Source organism: Perognathus longimembris, chromosome 18 (assembly GCF_023159225.1).
Source record: "Perognathus longimembris pacificus isolate PPM17 chromosome 18, ASM2315922v1, whole genome shotgun sequence".
NCBI classification, from domain to species: Eukaryota; Metazoa; Chordata; class Mammalia; order Rodentia; family Heteromyidae; genus Perognathus; species Perognathus longimembris.
The window spans coordinates 20019382-20039431 of NC_063178.1; the positions used below are offsets into that span (position 1 = coordinate 20019382).

At 41.7% G+C, this 20050-nt stretch overlaps 1 protein-coding gene across 2 annotated transcripts in view; it reads left to right on the plus strand.

The window, feature by feature from the left end:
- The window catches only part of Mpp7 (MAGUK p55 scaffold protein 7), a 125416-nt gene that overhangs the window by 95663 nt on the left and 9703 nt on the right, over window positions 1-20050 (plus strand). For both annotated transcript variants that reach the window (XM_048367908.1, XM_048367909.1), the window contains exons 11-12: window positions 163-333; window positions 14080-14160. In XM_048367908.1, coding sequence (XP_048223865.1) covers window positions 163-333; window positions 14080-14160 — 252 coding nt within the window. The remainder of the gene's footprint in view (window positions 1-162; window positions 334-14079; window positions 14161-20050) is intronic.

Sequence of the window (20050 nt, forward strand, 5' to 3'; positions counted from 1 at the left end):
CTTGGTTTCTGTGTTTTTCTGGGGCCGGGTTGGAACCCAGGTCCTTACACATGGTGGACACTCAGTGTACCCCTGAGCCTCATCCTTAACCCAGCTTTGCAGGCTCTTTTAGGGGTTCTAATATCTAGTTATTACTAAAGTATATGTATTGGTTTTTTGCAGCTGGCTTTAGAAGAAGTTTCCGTCTTAGCAGAAAAGATAAGAAAACAAATAAATCCATGTACGAGTGCAAGAAGAGCGATCAGTATGACACAGCGGATGTGCCCACGTATGAGGAAGTGACACCGTACCGACGACAGACGAATGACAAATACAGGCTGGTTGTCTTGGTTGGTAAGTTTGCATTGTATGTGATTTTGAGGAAATAAGCGATGTAGTAAGAATTTAACCTTGAAGCGCATTGTAGTTGAATTTCTAACTAAAAACTCCCCCATCTTGCCTCCTCTGCGTAGTCTCCAGAGTGAAATCTGCGACCATCTGGACATAGACATCCTTTAGAGCCTTTTGTGTATCTGTGCACCAGTGGGGCTGGTCCTCAGAGCCTGAGTTCACGGCTAGCACTCTACCAACCTGAGTCACACCTCCACTTCCTGCTTCTGCTGGTTAATTGGAGATAAGAGTCTCACAGAATCCAGAGTGTCCCCCATTACACAATTCACTTTATAAAACACAGAATTGAGAAAGATGAGGGGATGGGTAGGTTGAAGGGAGGGTGAAGGTGTTGAAGTGATGACACAGATCAGGATGCAGTGTATATAGACTCTGCTTTGTTAAACGGGAAAAATATCAATACATAGTCTAAAAATGTTTAACTGAGAGGGAAGGGAGTTGGGTTGGGAAGGGCGGGTGAGAATGTGAAAGGGATGACATTGATCAAGATACACTGGCTTCATTAAATTAAAAAAAAAAAAGAGTCTCACAGACTTTTCCTTCCTGCCCTGGCTTCAAACAACAACCTTCAGATCTCAGCCTTCTGAGTAGCTAGGATTACAGTATATGCCACCAGCACTGAGCTTTCAGAGACTTTGAGGATAATTCTAAAGAATGGTGGTGGAATGTTGATAGAATTGCTGTTAGAAAGGAAACGAGCCAACACTGAAATTTGTGAACTATGTCCGGATGAAAAAGTAATAGAAATGACTATTTCTGAATGCAGGGCAAGTTTTGTTGAACTTACCTTCAGGCAGCACCATGGTCTAAGCCTTCTGTGACATTTAGACCTCCAGTGCAATGAGTTAATACAGCAGAGTTCTCAGGGGCTTCAAGCTGCAGAGTGAGCGAACAAGAGTGCTTTGCAGTAGTTAGTGCTCACATGTGGGGTTGCCACAGGACTAGTTGGACTAGTCAACATTCTAGAAACTATGGAGTCCCACTTTCAGACATGACCATTCACAACCCAAATTACTTTACCTACTCTTGTTGTGCACCTGGGTATCCAGGTGCTGGTGGCTCATGCCTAAAATCCTACCCACGCAGGAGGCTGAGATCTGAGAATCACAGTTAAGAGCCAACCCAGGCAGGAAAGTCTGCGAGACTCTTAACCTCCACCAGAAAGCCAGCAGTGGAGCTGTGCCTCAAATGGTAGAGCACTAGCCTTGAGAGAAAAGGCTAAGGGACAAGGCCCAGGCCCAGAAGTCAAGCCCTAGTAAACACAAAACAAACAAACAAACATGTGGCTATGTCAGCTTTCAGGATCTAAGCCAAAGATATTGGGGATTTGTAATAAAGGAGCATGGTGTTCCTTACTAATTGTTCCTTTATAAACTCAACATGATAGTTACAGGGATGAGAATAAATGGGAAGGTGGGACTCTTCCCCATTTTTTTGGTTTTTGGGTTGTTGTTTTTTTTCTTTTTGCCAGTCCTGGGGCTTGAACTCAAGGCCTGAGCACTGTCCCTGGCTTCTTTTTGCTCAAGGCTAGCACTCTGCCACTTGAGCCACAGCACCCCTTCTAGCTATTTCTATATATCTGGTGCTGAGGAATTGAACCCAGGGCTTCACATATACGAGGCAAGCACTCTACCACTAGGCCATATCCCCAGCCCCCTCTCCCCATCTTTGTAAGGGAAAAGCCTTTGAAAATCTGAAGCAGGAGGCCCTGACTCAAGGAAAACATTCACTCTCTCACATCCGCTGGTTTCTAAGAAATAATATTAATTTTATGCCTTGCTTACAAATACATCTTCTCATCCCTGAAGGAAATTCAAATTTTCCTTTTTCAGAAGAGTCTATATCTCCTCATTCAGGCAGGCGGAGCTCTCCTCTATAGTTGCTGAAGGTGTTCCCTTCGCTCTTCACTGCACCTGTGGTAAAGACCTCCCCATGCACATTTTACTCACGGGGAAACTGAAGCAGAGACCTGTACGTTGTTGAAGACCCCACAGCTGCTAAACTGTGGAGCTGAGTCAGCCTCAGCGCCTTAGAGACAGGAATCTTCTTCCTCATCTCATCGTAGAGTAACAGCTTCCCATATTCTAAAACAAGACCGACCATGATGGCTCCCCCTGCTAGATCTGTTATTCCCCACCCCCCTTTTTTTCTCTTTGGTTTAGGCTCTACCCATTTATTTTCCTAACAAATACCACATCCTTATTTTGTAAGTGTTTACATCTGTTTCTACCTGATGATGCATCACTAACATGTTCCCTGAAACAAGGCCCAGAGTCAGATATTTCCATAGAAGCTTCTAGGTTGGTTCCGCCAGTTGTCTGGGCTCCTCTCTCTTCCTTAGTGTGCCTTCTCTACTCAGTTTTCATTCATTCTACATCATTCCTCTTTTACCACCTTGTCTTAGCTTTCCAGTGAGCTATCCATTCCCAGACTGCTTTTCTTGGTGTATTTGCCTCTCTAATCTGCTCGTGTTTTCTACAGCCCTCTGGGGTTCATTCCTCCAGACACGTGGGGGAATTATATGCTTGATGAAATTATTTGCTCTGTAGCATATTCTTTTTTTATTTTTATTTTTTCCAGTCCTGGGGCTTGGACTCAGGGCCTGAGCACTGTCCCTGGCTTCCTTTTTGCTCAAGGCTAGCATTCTGCCACTTGAGCCACAGCGCCACTTCTGGCCATTTTCTGTATATGTGGTGCTGGGGAATCGAACCCAGGGCCTCATGTATATGAGGCAGGCACTCTTGCCACTAGGCCATATCCCCAGCCCCATGTAGCATATTCTTACTAGTTGGTTTTTGTTGTTGTTGTTGTTTTAACCGGATAGTCATTCTTGATGAAAGCAAAGGAGGAGATCTGACCTTTCTCTTCTGACCTTCAGCCCCTAGTACAGGGATTCTCAGTCTTGAACTTGCGTTCCACACAGGAGTCTTGTTCATGTCTAGTTCCTGAGCTGATGTCCTGAGATAAGGGGCCCGGGAGTCTAACCAGTGCTTCCCACAATGCCATGCGTCTGGCCCCACAGATTACTGATGGCACCGAGCTTCTCACCTCTTGCTGTTGGTCCCAATTCCAGTGAGAACCATGCACACAGGGGCCAGTCTTGTTGCTTGGTTTCAGTGGATTTAGTAACCATTAACTTCTTTGGTTGGTAGTTGTAAACTATGCAAATTATTTTCACTTTGTCTTCTTGGCATTACATTTCAGTTCTGTGCTTGCTTGTGTTTGCATTTTAATGACAGTTAAAAACTTTGTTTTCATTTTATCTACATTTGCTCAGTGACAGTTTAGGTTTGATTTGTCTGTTTGGGTCAACTGATTTGTAACCATGTTTATTAGCCTTTATTCTGAAGATTGTACAGGAAAATAAACATTTAATTTGAAACTCTTTAAGCTCCAACACTATTTTCCCACTTTTGTAGCAGTTGCTGATAAGGTGCATGCAATATTTCTTGCCTTGATAACAATTGCATTCTACCCAAATGGACATAATGGAGACTATTAGGCTTATTCTTTCTGTCATGCACATTATATATTCTACCCAGGGGAACAGATACATCCCATGTCTGTCTAGGAAAAGCAGAGAATGACGAACACATGTTATGTTGAAGCAAACTGCTTAGGAATGTTTCTAGTTAAGGAAAGATTTGTAACATGCCTAAATCAAGAATGCCTTGGGCAGGTGGAGGCTTGGAAAAGCCAACTCCTGGGACCACTGACCGAATACGAACATGTGTGCTTCCACTCCCTTGTGCTCTGTGCCTTCTGTGCAGAATGGCATCCCAGGGTGGACGACCCTGAGAGGTGTTACCTGTCTTCCAGAAACGGTTCCTAGCATGTGTTTTCATCTGATTAGTCTCTGCTCGGAAAACTTTTCTGCTCATACATATGGCACTTTTTTTTGGTAAGTCATTACTGACGCTCTAACTTAGAGCCTGGGTGTTGTCCTTAAGCTTTTTCTTTTCTTTTCTTTTTTTTTTTTTTTTTTTTGCAAGGGCTGGTGCTCTTCCATTTGAATCATACCTTCACTTGTAGCATTTTTGCTCTTTAATTGGAGATAAGACTCACGGACTTTCCTACCTGGGACAGCCTTGAGCCACAGCCCTCAGGTCTCAGCTTCCTGAGTAGCTAGGATTGCAGGACTAAGCACCAGGTCCTGGCTTACATGACACTTTTGATGTCTTACAAGTTTCCGCTTTGTAGTCTGGAGAAAGGCCCCTCTGTGCGTGGTTTTAGGCAGGATCGTGTAGAAGTTAGAAATGGCCCACGCAGCCCACAGGCAGTGCCTCAGTTCTGTTCTCTTCTTCTGTGGGCACAAGACAGCTAGACCATCCGTATCGCTTTGGACTTCAGCTTCTTCATCTGAAAAATGGAGATAATAAGTGCTTTCTAGGTTTGTGAAGGTTAAGCAGCATAATCTCTTTGAAGACTTAAGAGGAATTCTTAGCACTTTTAATAAGGTTTTAAAAACCATTGTTACATATTGTTCAAAAATAGGGTATTCAAATATCAGTAGCTGACTTCTAATCTTGAATCTTAGTTTCCAAAGCGTACAATCTTATCATCTGAAGGAATAAAGTAAGCAATGGGCACATACTTTGGAAGTTCTAGATTGCTCTAGAGTGAACTATCTATATTTTATGATGGTAAAGAAAGCAATGTCTACTTAGGATCTGTTTCCTTGGCCCTGCAATGTGGGTAGGGGGATGGAGGGAAATCAAGCAGCCCGGTATTCTTTCAGTCCCACTGACTTTCCCAGATCCTTCAGGAGAAATGATACTGGTCTTGAAACTGTTAGAGAAATACTGGTGGGGAGGTATGGAGTAATTTTTTTTCTCTATATTATTACCGTAACATCTGATTTTTATTCTTGGATCTAGTGTTCAAGAACTAAAGGTAGGGGCTGGGGATATAGCCTAGTGGCAAGAGTGCCTGCCTCGGATACACGAGGCCCTAGGTTCGATTCCCCAGCACCACATATACAGAAAACGGCCAGAAGCGGCGCTATGGCTCAAGAGGCAGAGTGCTAGCCTTGAGCGGGAAGAAGCCAGGGACAGTGCTCAGGCCCTGAGTCCAAGGCCCAGGACTGGCCAAAAAAAAAAAAAAAAAGAACTAAAGGTAGACCAAGTTGTTACCATAGCAAAAAATAGGACAGCAGAGGACTTTGAGCTGTGATCAGAAGTATTTCATTTCATCAGTGTGTTATTCCAGAACCACTAAATATCTTTGTGGCCATTCCTGTTAAACTCCTTTTTTTTTTTTTTTGTATTTAAAAGTCATTGAGAAGTGTTAAAACCAAATGTCAAACATTTTAGTACAATTTCCTTTGTGACAAATTGTATCTTTAGTGAAACCTGACTTTTTTCAGAATAAAGTAATAAAGTCCAATAACGTGAGGAGGGGGAGAAGGAGCAGAAGAAAACTTTGTTATTTTCCTTAAAAACAAACACTAAAGCACTTTCTGTGGCTTAAGCCAAAATGAGAGCAAAAATTCAGTTGTGGATGTAGACAATTTGTGACTTGTTCCCTGTGGTTGAGGCGTGAGGAAACTAATAATAAATCTTGCTGCATATTTCACATAACAGTTTGAGCTTTAGGATCTCTTCTGTCTTCCTCTGTGCTGAATCCCACTTGCTGCCTGAAGACCGCTTTGCAGACATGGTTGGATAAACAGATGTTTATAAGAAAGTTGATTTTTTAAAAATAAAAACTGTGGCCTGGCACTAAGTCCCTCCCCTAAAGCAGAGAGGAAAGTGCACTCTCAAAAGGGAATGCCCGTGTTAATGTCTTAGCGTTCCCATTGCTTTTGCCAAACTTGGATGGAAGGCTTGTAGGAATTGGTCTCCCGAGGAGTTTATATAGATAGGCATAAAACCAAAAGTTATGGGCAAATTTATGAGTTTATAATGGGTTTAAAATTATAATTCTTATATAGAAAAGGCAAATATGATCTTTAGTAGAAGCACAGTTGGCTTTTTATATCGTAGATCTACCTTATTTATATTAGGCTTAATTTCAAATCATAGTCCTGTCATTCAGCTGGTTTTTATGGAATACTGAATACCAGGGTTCTGAACACATCCGGTCATTATAGTGAAGAGCTCAAACATTTTATCCTCAAACTGCTTACTTCCCAGTAGGAGGAGATAGAGCAAGAACCTAGTTATAAGTTGATGATGAATGAAAAAAGTGTCTATATCATAGCTAGAGGGTAGTAAGTTCTACAAAGGAAAGCAAAAGAGAAACGAGTTAAAGGGAAGGAGAGTACCACAGGAGCCACGATGGGACTTTGGTCAGTATCCTGGAACTCCAGTGAGTGGTTCAAATTCTGAGCAGATGAGGAGAAAAGGATGTGTGCCCTCTACATGGTTAGCGAAGACGAAGAGGGTCATATCTTGATGTTTTGTTTTTGTTTTTATGTCGGTCCTGAGGCTTGAACTCAGGGCCTACGCTCTGCCCTTGAACTCTTTTTCCTCCAGGCTAGTGCTGTACTTGAGCCACAGCTCCACTTCCAGTTTCCTGGAGGTTAATTGGAGATACAGAGACACACCTGTGACTTTCTTTCCTCCAGCTGGCTTCCAACAATGATCCCTAGATGTCGGCCTCCTGAGTAGCTAGGACTTAGGGGTGAGCCTCCAGCATGTTTCTTCATGTTTTCGTTTTATTAATGTCTTGCTGCAACTGCAATAGAGGTGAAAGCAGTGCTTAAGACTAAGGCAGCCTAGCGCCTAGGACACGGTGATGCTCTTTCAGTAAGCTCCCTCCTTTCCATCCTCTCCTCTTTCTTATCTTCTTTTTCTCTACACTTTTTGCCTTTCTCCCTTCTCTTTGTATAAATTGATGCTTCTTCATTTCTAATATTTTCCATTGTGAAAGTGACAGAAGAAAAGAAATCTTGACTCTATCATGGCTTGCTACACATTGCAAAGTAGCTCTACTTTGATAAAGTTTGCTTCCAATAGAACTTTAAACTTTTTTTTTTTCACTGTCTGAGACCAGGACTCAAACTAGATATCAGATGTTTCTGCTCATTGGCTGTCCTTCTACCAGAGGTACCACCCCCACCCACCCACCCAAGAGATTTGTCACTTTCAAACACAGAAATCTAGCCACCTACTAATATGTTGATCCTACGATTATGGGTCAGATATAGTGGCTTGTTTTTATTTTATGCATACAGCACCAAAATATCAATGTTACCATATAATAGGCAGACTTTTTTATAACGTGTCTGATCCAAGGAATACCTAGAGATTTCACTGAATTTATCTTGCAGTAAATCAAATGAATACATATGTTTTTTTCAGGTAACAAAGCAGTTTGGGTATTTATTGCAGAGATTCTGGTAATTCTGATCTGTTCTTCTGGATAGTAAGAGTTAGCAAGTCTGGCCAGTATCATAAAAATGTCTGCAGGGAAATGGGAAAGAATGTTTGTGTTCAGCAATACAGGTAACACTGGAGGCGAACAAATAATAAAAGCTACATCCGTGTCAGGTATTCCTTGTGTCCTATGCCATTTATGTTTTTGCCATGATATACAAAGGTCAATAGAAAACATGAGTAATACTTGGTCCATTCAACAGATGCCCCTGTAATATACCTCTTAATGGTGTGTACATAAATCCAGATAAGGACAGAGGCTGTCAAACAAGCATAGAGTTCATTAGCGTATGGGTTAGGATGGTTACATAAAAATGAAAATAGAGTTTTAAAACTAATTTGGCTAAACGCTGCCTATGTGTCTCTCTTTTCCCTCATAGAGTATTAACCTAATAGCGTATTAACATGATCATGTCCTTTCATAACAACAATCTTTAGCTGAGTCTCTGTCACCCATATTTAGATTATTAAATTCAATTTGATACTCATCAAATTGTTTTTCTTAAGAAAAATCAATATCTAAATTCTATGTTTGATATTTAAAATTTTCATGCTTGGGCTGGGGATATGGCCTAGTGGTAGAGTGCTCTCCTCGTATACATGAAGCCCTGGGTTCAATTCCTCAGCACCACATATGTAGAAAAAGCCGGAAGTGGTGCTGTGGCTCAAGTGGCAGAGTGCTAGCCTTGAGCAAAAAGAAGCCAGGGACAGTGCTCAGGCCCTGAGTCCAAGGCCTAGGACTGGCAAACAAAAACAAAACAAATAAACAAAAATTTCATGCTTATGCTTTGTAGATTGTCATTTTATTTTACATGTGTGTTGGTGTGTGTGTGAGAGAGAGAGAGAAATTGAGATTGAATCCAGGACCTTGCACATGCTAAGCAAGTGTTCTAGCAATTGAACCATGCCCTGAGACCTATTGTGTGTATAACTTGGTTTTTGAGATAGGATCTCAAAAACAGGCATGCACTGCTCTATCTGGCTGATTTATTTTACACACACACATACACACACACACACGCACACGCACGCACGCAGGCACACTTTGATTTCAATACGATTATTTTCTGGTTCACAGTTGAACAAACATCCAAATACTTAAGAAGCAATTGGAAGCCTCACTTTCTTCTCTGATACAGTTGTAGAGAAATGCGAATTATAGTTTTCAACAACTGTGGTTAGCATTATAAGAATGAAATATTAAATAATATAAGGGAAGGAGTGGGGAAAGGATGGAAGTGAGAAGATGGGAAGGGAGGAGGAAGGAATCGGCCATAATGGTGAGAGCTCCGAAATATTGTTGAAGGCAATACATAAATGAAAACTAACAACAACAATGTTTCAAAATTACGCAGCAAACATCCTGAAGAAGGAACAGAGCAAGCAAAGCAGATTAGTCTTTCTTGCTAAGGGGAGAGATGAGTGTAGACTGAGCCCTGTTCAATTCTCTTCTAACCTTAGGCCCTCAGAAAACTGTCTGTATTGAATGTTGCCTCAAATTTCTCTTTTAGGGGGGTCTGTTTGAGAAGTATAGATCTCTTCTAGACTCCTCTGTAAACTCTGGGCCTTCGATTGACCAGACTGTGATCAGTCGATTGCTACAGGCTGTGTTTCTCGGTCAGCCAAGGCTCTGGGCCAGGGGCCGATGTTAGGATGAAGCACTGGGCAGGTTCTGTAGAATAATAGTGATTCATTCATGTCCTCTGAAATCATAAATGAGATGTTCACTCTCTCCTCACTTACTAAATGTGTACTAGAATTTCTAGCCAGGGCAATAAGGCAAGAGAAAGAAACAAAAGGGAAAGAAAGGCTCCATGTCTATGGATAGAAAGGAAATGCAAATCAAAACAACTCTGAGATTCCACCTCACCCAGTAAGAACGATCATCATCTAGAATACAAGAACAAGTGCTGGAAGGGGGTGGGGGGAACAGCACCGTATGACACTGTTGGTGGGAATGTGAACTAGCACAACCACTAAGCAAGGCAGCTCTCAGATTCCTCACGAAACTAAACAGTGTACTATCCAGTGATCTCGAGATAAAGGTACCTGCATACCCATGTTTATTGCTACATTGTTCACTGTAGCCAAGTTGTGCAAACAGCCCACATGCCCTGCAACAGATCAGTGGATCAAGAAAGTGTCCCATCTATATAGTGGAATTTTATTCATCCATCAAGAAGGATTAATATTATATCATTTGCCAGGGAAATGAATGAATGTGGAAAAAATTATGTTAAGTGAAGTAAGTTGGGCTCAGAGAGACAAAAGGCATATGTTTTTTCTCATGTGGAAGTCAAATCTAAGTTATAAACATATATGAAACATATATAGGGCCATATGCACATATGCACAAACAAATTAAAGTGTAGTTTATGCAAGTGAGGATTCCAGAAGTATATCAAGTTAAAAGTAACCATGGGCTATGTGGCAAGGCCCTGTCTCCAAAACAATAATAAGGTATACATGTAGGTAAACATATACAGGGTCATACACAAATGCAGAGCATGTTTTAGTGGAGGGATCATTGCAGAGATCAGAAGGAGGAATGTTAGAGGGTAAACAATTCTGGAATACAGTGTGCTTGTACATGAAGATGGCATAATGCAGTTCACTGAAAGCTGTTGAATAGCGGGATGGGGAAATGGAAAAGTGAGAGTAAACGAAGGGGTCTACCTAATGAAGTTACTCTGTGTGTGTGTGTGTGTGTGTGTGTGTGTGTGTGTGTGTGTGAATACCATAGTAAAACCCCTTTGAACCATTAACCTACATTTCTTTAAACGAGAGGATGTAAACCAGATGCTATGGTATGGATACCAGTAGGAAAGGGGAAAGGGAACAGATGGTAAGTATGGGCAACATAATGTACATGTACAACTTGAAACAGAACAGTGAGCTTGTTGAGATTGGTTTGGAAAGGGAGAGGGAGATGAGGGGGAATGATGGAGGAGGAGTCTATAGTCAGCATACACTGGATGGATGGATGGATGGATGGATGTGTCAAAGTAAAAGTCTCTTGAACAACTAATTGATGCTGATAGAATCAGAAATAGAAGAGAGACAAAATTCACTAGCATCATTTTATTAACACTTTTAATATGCCATATTTTCTTCTAAAATGAATGAACTTCATAGAGCATACAACGCATGGGCCTGCTTTCAAAAAGGAATTACTATTTAATTAAAAATTATCTTGATTACTCAGTCAGCCACATTTTCCCCAGAACTTGTAATGAGGACTGATACACATGGCTTTTTTTCTTTCTTTCTTGCCAACATGATTTTCAAATTTTCAGGAAATGATTTTCAAATGAAGCAAATATTTAGTTACATTTCTGCTTTGACTATGAATATTTTCTTTTCAAAGCTAATGAGCGTGTCAACTTTACTGTTAGAATTTCAAATTAATGAACTCTAAACTTTTTTTTCCTTGGTGCCAGTCCTTGTGCTTGAACTCAGGGCCTGAGCAATGTCCCTGAGCCCTGAGTTTTTGTACTCATGGATATTGCTCTATCACTTGAGCCATAGTTCCATTTCTGGCTTTTTGGTAATTAATTGGACATAAAGTCTCCTGGACTTTCCTGCTTGCGCTGGCTTTGAACTATGATCCTCACATCTCAGTCTACTGAGTAACTAGGATTATAGGCTTGAGGCACTTGCTTCAGGCTTAAAATCGTTTTCAATGTGCTTTTTGGCTTTAACTTCATTGTGTTTGACTTTTCTTAGTCCTGAGGAAGTCTTAACAGATAAGCTCCATTTTGCCTGAGCCTGGTTAATTAGTTCACATTGTGTAGCCTTAGCTACTTAAACTTACTGTAGCCTTCATAGGCTCTGCCTTGTATGGCATTTGACAGCAGCGGGATTGACTTGTGAGAGTTTTGTAGCCAGAGTCTACCAGTCCCATAAACAAGCGCATGTAGCCCTTACATGAGAGGCAAGCACAGCCGGATACATTAGCAATTACTGGTCAGTCATGGACAGAGCAACCACTTCTCCCGGAGCTCACATTTTCTCCATATTCTTTTGACCTCATAGGTAGAATAGAAAGAATTCAGACTTCCAAGTGAGACAGAGGAGCTTTTCTATACCAGCTAAGACACATTTTAGATGTGTGACCTTTAAAAAATGACCTTAGCTTTCTCAGTTGCCTCATTTGTTAGATGAGGATAATGATACTTCTATTCCAGGGTTGTTTTGAAGGTTAGTAATGATGTATGTAAAGAGCTCACCTCATCTTTATTATTGTTATGCCAAAAGTGACTTCATTTTTAAATTGTAGCCTAAATCCTCTTTTGCTTCGTGTGATCGTTAGCAAACACAGTTGAAAAGCAGCTACAAAGAAGTCTATTGACCTGCACACATTTAAATGTATTTTACCAATGTGGTGAAAAATCTATATATTGAAGGGGAAAATAGATCCATCTTGTTGTGAGTGTATATATGATTACACTTCAGTTTACAGTCCCAAATTGCCCTTGCAGTGTAAATAGTTTGCATTCTGAACATAAAACAGGCAGCTAAAAATATGATTGTATCTAATGGTACAAGAATACACAATAGGAACACGATCGCTGTTTGCTGTGCTCTGCTTCACTGTGGGATTTTTGTTGCTGTCTGGTTTTTTACTGGGGTTTTGAACCTAAAGGCTTGCACATGCTAGGCAGGACTTGAACCTCAGCCTCTTTTGTTTCATTTTACTTATTGATTTATTCATTTATTTATTTAATGTGGTATTGGGGTTTGAGCTCAGTGTCTCATGCCTACTAGGGTAGCACTCTCTCATTTAAGCCATAGCTCCAACAATCAGCCTTTTAGCTGGTAATCTTTTTTTTTGCCAGTCCTGGGCCTTGAACTCAGGGCCTATGCACCGTCCCTGGCTTCTTTTTGCTCAAGGCTAACACTCTGCCCCTTGAGCCATAGCACCACTTCTGGCCATTTTCTATATATGTGGTGCTGGGGAATCAAACCCAGGGCCTCATGTATATGAGGCAAGCTCTCTTGCCACTAGGCCATATTCCCAGCCCTTAGCTGGTAATCTTGAAGCTACACTATTGCAAATTTTTCTGCCTGGATGGGCCTTGAACTTTTATCCTTTAGCTTTCAGTGCCCTGTGTAGCTGGGGTTATAGGCATGATTATAGGCATATTGGATGCTCTCTTGCTTGTAGTTTATTGTTCACATAGGATCTTATGCTTTTTGTCCAGGGCACTCCTCCACCCATGATCCTCGTACGTCTGCTTTCTGTGTAGCTGGTGCTACAGGATTAACCACCATGCCTCACTTGTTGAGATAAGGCCTCGCAGACTCTTCCTCTCGCTGACCATGAGACTGGCTGCGTCTCTCCGCCTCCCACATAGATGAGCATGCAAATGTCCACTTCCATGCCCAGCCCTAAGATGCATTCCTTTAAAGTAAAAAAAACACACACACAATTGTTGATGGCCAAGAATTGAAGAACCCAAAGGCCCCCATAGAAAAGAAATGCCATTTGCATGCCTGATGAGCAGTTTGAGTAGGAATGATGTCCATATTTTCAGCTTTTTTTTTGTACCTCTGAAGATGGTGGTCACCTGCTGGAGGGGAGCTTTTTTTGCTCAAAGCTAGTGCTCTACCATTTGAGCCACAGATTCATTTCTGGATGTTTGTAGTTAACTGGAGTTCAGAGACTTACGGACATTCCTGCCTGGTCTGGCTTTGAACTGCCATCTTCAGATCTCAGCCTGTCCTGGGTAGCTAGGATTCCTAGCCTGAGCCACGGCTGGCTGGCTGGAATATAACTCTTAACATCTATTTAGACGCTTGTAAATACCATTCCTTCGTAATATACTCATATTCTTAAGTTATTATTGAAAGCATATTTAACCTTTTCTGTGGGAATGTAAACTTTAGAAGTAAAAACAAACAAAACAGTGAGAAAAGTCCTGGCTTGTTCTCATTCACAACTTACCTATCAACTATAACCTTGTTACCTTGAATTGAAGGTTGGACCCGGGTTCTCAGTTCGTGGCAGTTACAGAAATGTTTAGATGGTGTTGGTTTTGTGTCTGTTAGTACTGAAGCTTGAACTCAGGGATTCACTCTTTCACCTGGCTTTCTTGCTCAACGCCGCTGCTCTACCACTTGAGCCTCACCTCCGCTTCTGGCATTTTCTGGTTAATTAGAAAGCAGAGCCCCATGAGCTTTTCTGCTGGGGCTGGCTTCGAACCGCGGTCCTGAGATCTGAGCCTGCCGAGTAGTTAGGGTTCCTGGGGTGAGCGTCTTGCATGGCTGGTGTTTCCCTGCAACGAGTTGCTGTTGTCTTGTCTTTCAGGTCCCGTGGGCGTGGGCCTGAATGAACTGAAGCGGAAGCTGCTCGTCAGTGACACGCAGCACTACGGCGTGACCGTGCCCCGTGAGTTCCCTGCTGCCCACTCCACAGGTGGACCCTAACTATCCCCAGCCCTCCCCAGCCCCGACCCTGATCCCAGCAGCACCCCCTCACCCCCCCGCGTGGGCCTGCAGCCCCTGAGCACTGGCAGGCTGTGTACTAAGGGCAGGTGCCCCCTTTCTGATTTTTATGATGCACAGTACTATACAGATGACATCAGCTTACCGTTTACAAATGTTCGTCTTGAGTACAAGCCTCACCATTCTGTTTCCTAAAATAAGGGCTAATGTTTTCCAGAGCGTTGGGTTTCCTCTTTTAAGCAGTTTCTCAATTAGAAGGACCAAATCACAGAGAACTGGAGGAGACTTCTCAGAACAGGAACTTTTCTTAATTACCTTTTATATGTAGTAATTGGCAGATAGTGTCGAATGGGCTTTTTAAATGGCAATACAAGCCAAATATGGCAGGCTTCTTTTCTGTACCCCGAATGAGATCTATTTTTATGAAAGTGGTTTTCATAGGCATTTTTACAAATGAAATATGATGCTTGAAACATTTTGATCTCCAGAATAAATGCCATTGGACTACTTAATATGTTGATGTTAGAAAGCTCTCTAAAAGACTAAATTGAAATGTTGGCTTTTTCAAGTGGTTTTAGTAGTGTTTGAAAAAAAATCATTTGTATATTGCCCTTAGCAATGTTCTCTAGTTTTGGAAGAGTTCAACTTTGTTTTAAAATTATAGTTTTCTATTACCTCAAGTTGTTTCTTGTTACTACATTTTTCCGAATTATTGTTTGTAATCATTTTCAGCCATAAGTTATAGGACTGTTGCTTTTCAACAAGGGAGATGAAAGCAAGGAAAATGTGGAATTAGCAAAATTTTTTTTTACTTTAATTCACTTCTCTTATGGAAGTTGAATTGGAATATACAATTAGAAAATTTTACAAGACAGTTGTTAGGCTGGCAGGTGAGCAGTTACAGAAGAAATATAGAAGGTTTCGAAAAAAACATCTCAAGGGGAAAAAAAACCAAATTAATTTCTCATTTATATTCATCTCTTTGTTCATCTTAACTTAGGCAGTCCTAACAACAATGTAAAATGGGGGATATTTTCTTCCTTTCCCACAGAAGGAAAAAAGGAAGAATGGTTCCATTGACCTGGTCACGGTTCCATAGACAGTAGCAGCTCTTAGATTTGAAGCTGTGTTTTATGATCTCATTTCTCACATTATTTCTCCTGGATAGTCCCAGCAATTCCATCAAGCTACAGTTAAACCTGGTTCCTTTTAAAGCTGATAAATATTAGTAAGGTCATCTCTCAAACATAACCCACCATGGTGGTGTTAGTGGTACTAAAGGTTCCAGAATAAGGTTCTTTGGACTCAGCTTATCTAGCCATTACAATATTTGCCTCTGAACTATCCAGAAGGATTCTGAGTTTGGACTCTCCAAAAAATGTCTTCCACACAGTTATTTTCCACTCTGATTCATTTCCCAAAAGATTCCACAATAACTATGTTTTCTGGATTTGTCTTGATAAGATTCATTCTTATAGAGAGATATGCTCACAATTTTGTGTTTATAAAAAGCAAGCACTGCAGGTAATTCAGAATGTTAGAGATATTTAGGAAATACAGCAGTAGCCTCGATCCAGGATGATTTATTTTTAGTAAAAGAAGAATACATTTTAACAGCAGTTTTGTAGTTTAGATTGCCTTGCTTGTAAAATCCTTAGGAGAGACTCTGAATTAGGGTGTTTAATCCTATAATGTTCCTTTCTAAAACATCCATTGAGTATCCAATCCACCAAAGTAACGAGAATGAAGAGATTTGTAGCAGGGGAACCCTTCCGCATTCATGAAGGGAGTATAAATGAACTCAGTGTTTTAGAAAACTAAACAGCCATATTTACTAAAGCTGTATAAACACATCCTATGTGACTCAGCCACGATCCCCGCTCCTACCCAACAGAAGTGCATATTGTACATCCAGCCAAAGACATGCATTAGAACTGGGCTTGAACTCAGGGCCAGGGCACTTCCCCTAGCTTTTTTACTCAAGGCTGGTGCTGTATGATTTCAGCCATACCCCCACCTCCAGCGTTTCTCTGGTTAATTGGATATGAGTCTCTTGGGATTATCTATCTGCCGAGGCTAGCGTCCCGATGGGATCATCAGGTCTCAGCCTCTTGAGCGGGTATATTCTGATATTCTTAAAACCATTATGTATAAGAATTACAAACGGCAAACTACCAAAAAGCCCAGCAGCAGTAGAATAGATGAGCAAACTATGGCATGTTTGTACAATGGAACACCATAGAGCACAATGAGACCACATGGGCCACAGCTGGCCACACAATACCAGTGGACCTCACAGACAGAAGATTAACCAAAAAGCAGGCAGGCAGGAAGAGAGTCTGTATTATGACTCCATTTGTTGTAACCATAATAAGAGCAACCGTGATGTGCAGGGTTAGAACAGGAGAAGAAATAGATGAGGATGACAATGAAGCAGTGATTGGTAGGTTCTCACCAAAGTGTTGCTTCTGTGGACATGTTGATCTGTGACAGTTCCTTAAGCTGTAGACATAATTACGTGTGTGTGTTGACTTCCATGTGTACTTTGCTATCTGTGTATCATACACAGGATTTTTAATTGGGAGAGAGATTTGAACTCAGGGCCCAGGCATTGTCTCTTAGCTTTTTTTTGCTCTAGGCTAATGTTCTATCACTTGAGTCACAGCTCTGCTTCCAGCTTTTTTGGTGGTTAATTGGAGATAAGAGTCTTACTCGGGCTGGGGATATAGCCTAGTGGCAAGAGTGCCTGCCTCGGATATACGAGGCCCTCGGTTCGATTCCCCAGCACCACATATGCAGAAAATGGCCAGAAGCAGCGCTGTGGCTCAAGTGGCAGAGTGCTAGCCTTGAGCGGGAAGAAGCCAGGGACGGTGCTCAGGCCCTGAGTCCAAGGCCCAGGACTGGCCAAAAAAAAAAAAAAAAAAAAGAGTCTTACTTGCAGTTTTTAGTGGTTAATTGGAGACAAGAATTATCTGCCCAAGGCTGGCTTTGAACTGCAAGCTTCAGGTCTCAGCCTCCTGAATAGCAAGGGTTACAAGTGTGCATGCCCTGGCCATACCACATTTTTTAATGTTGAAAAGAAATATTTACTTAGTACATTGTAACTTGCTGATGTCAGTATTTTATTTGGACAAAGTGTCACAGTTATGGTCCTCTTCCTCGGGAAAGTCGAGAAAGGGCACCTCAGCACTGTTTATAAGTACTTTTGAATTTATAACAATTTTATGTTTCTAAAAAAGCTTTATCACGCACTCCTAAGTGTCAAGTCCCAAGAACTGTGTTAGCAGGCAGTTTTGCAGCTTGAACTAGTGTCGGGGCCTCTGAGGACCCCTTCTCCTCACTTCTCCAGAGGAGATGCCCAAATGTTGGGGTCTCTAGGACCCCTTCCCCCCTATCTCCCGGGGGAGTGCCTGAACCTCAATTCTATGGAAGAAGCTCCACCCTACCCCTCATACCGGCAGAAGGAGTAAGGCGTGTCCTTACCAGACTGCTCTAAGCTGAAGTGGGACGCCAAAATCTCTTCCTCGGCCCCCCATAATGTGTCAGGAGCCACAGGACAAAGATAACGGGGAGACGGTTGGATGGTTGAATGGGTCTCCAAGGATTTAATTGGGAGGGGGGTTTATATGGCGGAAAAGGGAAGGACTTGGGGTGATTAACTGATTGGATGAGCTGGGCTGCCCATCAGGTGATGTCATGAAACTTCCTCTGTGGGCGGGGATCACAATCCCCCAAGGGCTAACAGGTGCTCGCCCCAGGGGCTGGGGCTTCTCTTCCTGTTAAAGGCTAAAGCCAGCTGTGGCCTCTTAAAGGCACAGCTGTCCCCAACAAACTAGCATGACGTAAGTTAACTACAGCATCGCGGGAGTCTCTTCCTACGGGGACTTCCATTGAACGTGGTCCATAATGCAAAGCATCATTCTGAAGCAAAAGGCAGTATGTTTAAAAATGCCAGATTAGGTAAATGCAATTATTATTGGGCTTGTTTGGCTGAAAAGAAATTAGCAAAAGATATTATAGTAGATATCAAATATTTGATAGGTTCCAAAATCTATGTAGGCTGAACTTGGGGAACTGCCATTACCTGGGCCCTACTTCCTGTGCTTCTGTAAGCAGGCTCGTATCGCACTGTGCTTGCACAGATTGCAAAGTGTCCACGTTCTAGAATGCTTTCTTGTACAATGCCTCACTGGAGTCTTCCAAATCATAATATATCCCTTGGACTAAGGATATAGCTCCATGGTAGAGTACTTGTCTAACATTCACAATCCCACTTTCCAGCCTAAACACTAAACTACAACAACAACAACAAGACTCCCATAATAGCCTTTGTAATCTTCTCCTAGGAATTCAGGTGATCTTCCTAAGGTTATCCCCTTACTGACCTTAAAACATTTGACCATGAACTGATAGCAGACCTGGCTGAGTCAGGGTCATCCCGATGTATGCCAGCGCTGTGGTGGTCCACCTGCTTTGTCTTAAGTGTGTTCAGTGGCATCAGAATAGACTTGCTCCGATCACCCCTTGATATGTTTAATCCTGGAGGGAGACTTTACGTGTTGGGGTGATGACCCTTAAACTGTGTGATACAGATTCTTAGCCACCTTGTCCTGCTATTCCAGTTGGTTAACGACAGTCTTTTCTTCCTTCTTGACAGACAAGGTAATGACCAGAATATTCTGTTTGGATTTCCAATAAGACTTTTTTTTTTTTTCCTTAAGCCTACTCTTTGCGAAAGTAAGAATTGCCAAACCCCACAAATAAACATAATTAAGTAATGAATGAAGTTAGCCATATTTCCAAGGACATCTGCTGATTCTAGTAACTGTCGTGTTCTTGGCTCTGTGTTATATGATTAGGCTCAAAATTCGCAGCATTTTTTTTTGCTGTGAATTTTATTCTTTTTATAATAGAATAAAAAATTTGTCAGTATTTCACCCTGTTCCTGGAAAGGCTGTGATATTCTGTCCCTCAAGGAGCCACAAGTGGAACAATGTTGAAAAACTGTTAGGCGAGCTGAGCATTGTGCTAATAAAATATGCTTGCTAATTCAATAAAAAAGGAACTCAAATTTAGGAGATCATTTCAATTATTTGGGCTTTGAAAACCATCATTCTTTTTGTACTAGTGTACTTTTTTCCACTTCACATTTTTATATTATTAAAATAGAATTGAGATAAATAAGCTGCACATATTTAAAGTATGCCATTAGGTCAGTTTGAATTCCTGTATGCACATGCAAAACCGTCATCTCAAACAACACAACAAACAGTTCTATTCCCCCCCCCCCCAAAAAAAAATTATCTATGCCTCTGTGGTCCAGCTCTCTGTCACTGACCCCAGATAATTAATTATACTAATTCCTTTGGGTTGGACTTGTCAGTGTTTTATACTGAATTATACAGTCTATAACTTTTTCTCTGTGTCCAGTTTTTTTTCTGTGTAGCATAGGTCTTTGTTTCGTGGATCAGTAGTTCACTAGTTAATTTCTTGGTATAGAAATACCGCAGTTTGTTTACTTGTTCATGGATATTTATAGCTTCCTCCACAACCCTCATTTTTTTTTTTTTTTTGGCCAGTCCTGGGCCTTGGACTCAGGGCCTGAGCACTGTCCCTGGCTTCTTCCCGCTCAAGGCTAGCACTCTGCCACTTGAGCCACAGCGCTGCTTCTGGCCGTTTTCTGTTTATGTGGTGCTGGGGAATCGAACCTAGGGCCTCGTGTATCCGAGGCAGGCATTCTTGCCACTAGGCTATATCCCCAGCCCCACAACCCTCATTTTTGGTAAAGTAATCAAGGTAAATTTGTGTACCAAACTTTGAATGGACACATGTTT